Source organism: Triplophysa dalaica, chromosome 10 (genome assembly GCF_015846415.1).
Source record: "Triplophysa dalaica isolate WHDGS20190420 chromosome 10, ASM1584641v1, whole genome shotgun sequence".
NCBI lineage: Eukaryota > Metazoa > Chordata > Actinopteri > Cypriniformes > Nemacheilidae > Triplophysa > Triplophysa dalaica.
Genome location: NC_079551.1, coordinates 11764531 through 11768766, shown reverse-complemented (window position 1 = coordinate 11768766; position 4236 = coordinate 11764531). Strand labels below are relative to the sequence as shown.

At 42.4% G+C, this 4236-nt stretch overlaps 1 protein-coding gene across 1 annotated transcript; it reads left to right on the top strand.

The window, feature by feature from the left end:
- The first annotated feature begins 480 nt into the window (after positions 1–480).
- Positions 481–3983, top strand: LOC130429957 (zinc finger MYM-type protein 1-like). The gene is made up of 4 exons (XM_056758812.1): positions 481–511; positions 1141–1204; positions 1382–1435; positions 1602–3983. The coding sequence occupies exons 2-4, from the start codon at positions 1151–1153 to the stop codon at positions 3981–3983; spliced, it is 2490 nt and encodes an 829-aa protein (XP_056614790.1). The 5' UTR covers positions 481–511; positions 1141–1150.
- Positions 3984–4236: the final 253 nt, after the last annotated feature.

Sequence of the window (4236 nt, the reverse complement as noted above, 5' to 3'; positions counted from 1 at the left end):
TCTTACTTGAATGGAATGAGGGTGAGGATAGAGGGGCCTATACTATTTTGGCCCTCGACTGTGTCCCGGATTTTTCATTTAAAGATTTTCTTGCAAGGACTGATAAAAACCGAGAAGCTGGTGGAATGGCGAAAAGGCAAACCCTGGCTGGTGCACCGAGCCAAATTTTTTGACGTGGCAAGTATGTTACACCCAGGGGCGTCGCACCCGTGGGGGATGTGGGTGTTTTAACACCCACACTTTTCTCGGTGAGGGGGTTCAACACCCGCACTTTTCTGCAGCTTTTCCGCAATTTTGAACAAACGCAGCAGGCACTCCTCCGTGTCCGCTCTGTGTCTGTGCTCGCTGCCTCGCCTCCCCTCCCTCTCAAACATGACACCGGTTCTGAGTGTGACCGGCTGTTGATTGGCTGTTTTCCCTTAAGTCCCGCCTCTCTTGGTGTGTTTGAATTATCGGTCCGCTCGTGCTGAGGAGGCGGGATCTTATGGTTATTTACGTCTCCCTTTTCCAGGTACTTTGAATGAGTGTTTGTTTTCGATTTTTTTTTTAATAAGCTTGATATGTGTTGGGGATGATGTTCAGTATATGTTTTGTTGACCTGTCGAGTCTTTTCTGTATTATATTTTCGTTTTTTATACTAATTGCTAATTGGGATATTGTTCAGAAGCTAGCCAAATCCGGTTATGTATGTAGCTTGCAATGTATAAAGTAACTGTGATGAAGAAGGCAGGGAATTGACGAGGAGGAGGGACAAATTGTCACTGTTAAGCAGTGTATTTATGAGTTTATTGCCAGTGCAATTGATTTTTATTATTTTGAGCATTGTTTGTTGATTAGCTGAATACTTTTGTGGCTACTTACCTGTTGTATTTGACTGTTGAGGAAAAAAAAGTGAGAAATTATTTCATTGTTTGCATACCTGTTGAAGAACTATAAAAGAAAAGTGTAGATTATTTTATTGTTTAAAAACAGTAAATTGTTACATTATTTATACCACCAGAGAAAAAGTTTTGTGTGTATTTTTTTGTTTGTTATATCTCCCCTTTTCAAGGCGCAATTAAGCAAAATTTAGCAGTCTTAGTCACAGTCCTGTCAGACCCATTTCACTATCAAGTTTACCACTGTCTTTTTGTCACACAGTATAATTAAGATGCAGAAAAGAAAGAGGCAGGAGAAGATTGACAGCTTTTTCAAGAGAAATCCTGTAAGTGAAGTTGAAAGCTGAAAATTTAAGTTGTTGAGATTAAACACAAGTAGCCTATTACCATTAGATATTGTTTGCATTTATTTCATTATATTATTTTTCAATATTCACTGAGGTTTGCTAGTGCCACTGCTGTAACTGTTTCACCCTTTTCCTCTAACACTGCACCCTTGTTAGGAGAGGAAGTTGCTGGAGGCATCAGTTTCAGAGAGAGCACAGGAAGGTTCAGAGGTGGGCAATGAAATGAATGTTACAGTTTGTGAAAGAGGTCAATGAAGGAAGAGAGGTCCTGTGTGCTTGCGTGTGTTTGTGTCATGGGTGGTGCTTATTTCTATCCCAGGTGCTCGCGTGTGGGTTTATATCAAATTCACAATTTCATTTCAAATGTTTTGATTAGGGTGTATGTGAGGTTGTGGCCAGGATTCAGGAAGACAGAGATGAAGAGGGACAAAAAGGCAGACACGAAGCAGACAGACAAGAAGCAGACAGACAAGAAGCAGACAGACACGAGGCGGGCAGACACGAAGCAGGAAGACACGAAGCGGGCAGACAAGAAGCAGGCAGACAAGAAGCAGACAGACAAGAAGCAGGCAGACAGGAAGAGCAGAGTGAGGGAGAGGTCAGAGAGGATAAGGATGAAGATGAAATGGTAGAGAGAAGAGCAGAGAACTCAGACGTGGATGTCACTCGCCATCAGTTCAGTAAGCCCAATCAACCAGATCCAAAATTAATTGCTAAACAGTCCTTGCCTAAATATACTCTTAGTTTTCAAACTCAGTGGTACCAGAAATGTCCATGGCTCCATGTGAGTCCTGGTGTTGAGGGTGTATTGTGCTTTTACTGCTCCAAAGCCTTTAACTCAGAGACATCACCTCTTGCCAAGAATGCTGATTCAGCATTCATTTCATCTGGGTTTAAAAATTGGAAAAAAGCCCTTGAGCGATTTACTGTGCATGAGAGATCTGAAAGTCATAAAACAGCCATGACTACTCACATCTATGAAGATCGATCAGTACAGGTTCAGCTATCTAGAGTGAGTGTGAAACAGCAAGAAGAAGCAAGAGGATGTCTTCTCAAAATCATTGGTGCTGTGCAGATGTTGGCTAGGCAGGGCTTACCTTTTAGGGGCCATGAATGTGGTGAGGGAAATTTTGAACAGGTTCTGAAGTACAAATCAGAGGATGACCCCTCTCTAACCAAGTGGTTGACATGTGGTAGAAAGGATGTATATACTTCAGCTATGGTTCAAAATGAGATCCTGACTTTGTTTAGCAGAGTTATCATAAGTGAAATAGTTGAAAACATCAGATCAGTTCCACACCTGCAGTACTCTGTGATGATGGATGGGACACGAGACGTGTCTGGAAAAGAGCAAGAGGCAGTCTGTTTGAGATATGTTGACGAGGATTTAGTCCCTCATGAAGATTTTATTGGTCTTTATGAGGTTTCTTTGACAACAGGAGAAAATTTAGCAAAAGTAGTCATGGATGTTTTGCAGCGCCTACAATTGCCCATCACTGGGATGCGTGGCCAAGCATACGATGGCGCTGCAAATATGGCTGGCAAATACAATGGAGCACAGGCCATTTTAAGAAAAATACAACCTCTGGCTCCCTATGTTCATTGTGCTGCCCACTGTGTTAACCTAATAACACAGAGGTCGTGTACTGCCTCAATATTTATCCGCAATTCTCTGGATTGGGTCAATGAGTTGGGAGTGTTGTTTGGGCAGTCAGGGAAACTGAAGGACATATTTAAGGGAATTGCAAGGTCTGAGGAGGTTGAGGGTCCATGTCACTCTATAAGACCTCTGTGTCCAACAAGGTGGACGGTCCGCACTAGTGCCATCCGCACTGTGCTAAACCAGTACGAGTGTATAATCAAGACTTTGGCTGAGATGGCAGTGAGTGAGTCTGATGCGGCTAGTAAGGCACAGGGGCTATATGAGACATTTCAGCAGGGAAATGTTGTCCTTGGACTTGTGTGTGCTTTGGAGATCACAGGGGAGTTGGAGGTTTTGAATATGTCCCTCCAGCGCAGAACACAGACCCTAGATGGAATGCTTTCAGCTGTTGCCTGTGTTAAGGAAAGCTTCAGCAAAAAGAGAAACACAGAGAGTTTTCAGGCACTTTACATGAAAGCAACAAGGATGTGTGAGACACTCCATCTCACTCCTATTGCCTCTCCTCGTGTTCGTATCCCACCTCAGCGCTTCACAGGTAGTGCTCCTGCACATGTACATGTGTCCCCTTCTGACTACTACAGGACTGAATTCTACAAAGTTCTGGATGTTGCTGACATGCAGTTTAGAGAAAGATTTGAGCAGGAGGGAATGCAAATGTTAAGGCACCTGGAACAAGTTCTCTTGACTGGAAAGATACATGGTGTTGTCCAACAGTACCCAGAAATCAACCCAGACATCCTCAAAGTTCAGCTTGCATTGTTCAGAATGAAGTACAGCTTCCAGTCTAGTACTGAAGTTGTTGCTGTTCTTCAAGGGATGAATCCAGAGGTCCGTGGTCTCTTTGACCAAGTCGAAACAGTAGCCCGACTCCTCCTAGTTGTGCCTGTGTCATCAGCAGAGTCAGAAAGGAGTTTCAGCAGCCTCCGGAGGCTGAAAACATGGCTACGCAGCACCATGACCCAAATCCGCCTCAACAGTGTTGCTATGTGCCATGTACATAAAGACAAGCTGGACAGGGTAAACAGAAAAAATATTGCTGCACAGTTTGTCTCCTGTAAGGAGAGCAGAAAGAGCACTTTTGGTTCTTTTAAATGAGAGGTAGTTGGTCAGATGTTCATTGGTCAGTTGCTTGTTGTTGTTGGTTGCATGTATATAGTTATATAGCCTATATATATATATATATATATATATATATATATATATATATTGTTCTTAATACATGTTGTTTGTATATCTGGAGTTTGTAACAAAAATAATTTCCCACTGGGATTATTAAAGAATTTCTGAGTCTTATTCTTTAGCAAGTCTACTGTTGTGTATTTTCAAAACAAAGTTTTGACTTATTTTT

What these genes read in the sequence shown, in the direction of transcription:
- LOC130429957 (XM_056758812.1), top strand. Translation starts at nt 1,151, where the DNA reads ATGCAGAAAAGAAAGAGGCAGGAGAAGATTGACAGCTTTTTCAAGAGA. An exon ending in GCTTTTTCAAGAGAAATCCT is followed by an intron (nt 1,205 to 1,381) that starts GTAAGTGAAGTT and finishes CACCCTTGTTAG; the next exon opens with GAGAGGAAGTTGCTGGAGGC. An exon ending in GAGCACAGGAAGGTTCAGAG is followed by an intron (nt 1,436 to 1,601) that starts GTGGGCAATGAA and finishes TGTTTTGATTAG; the next exon opens with GGTGTATGTGAGGTTGTGGC.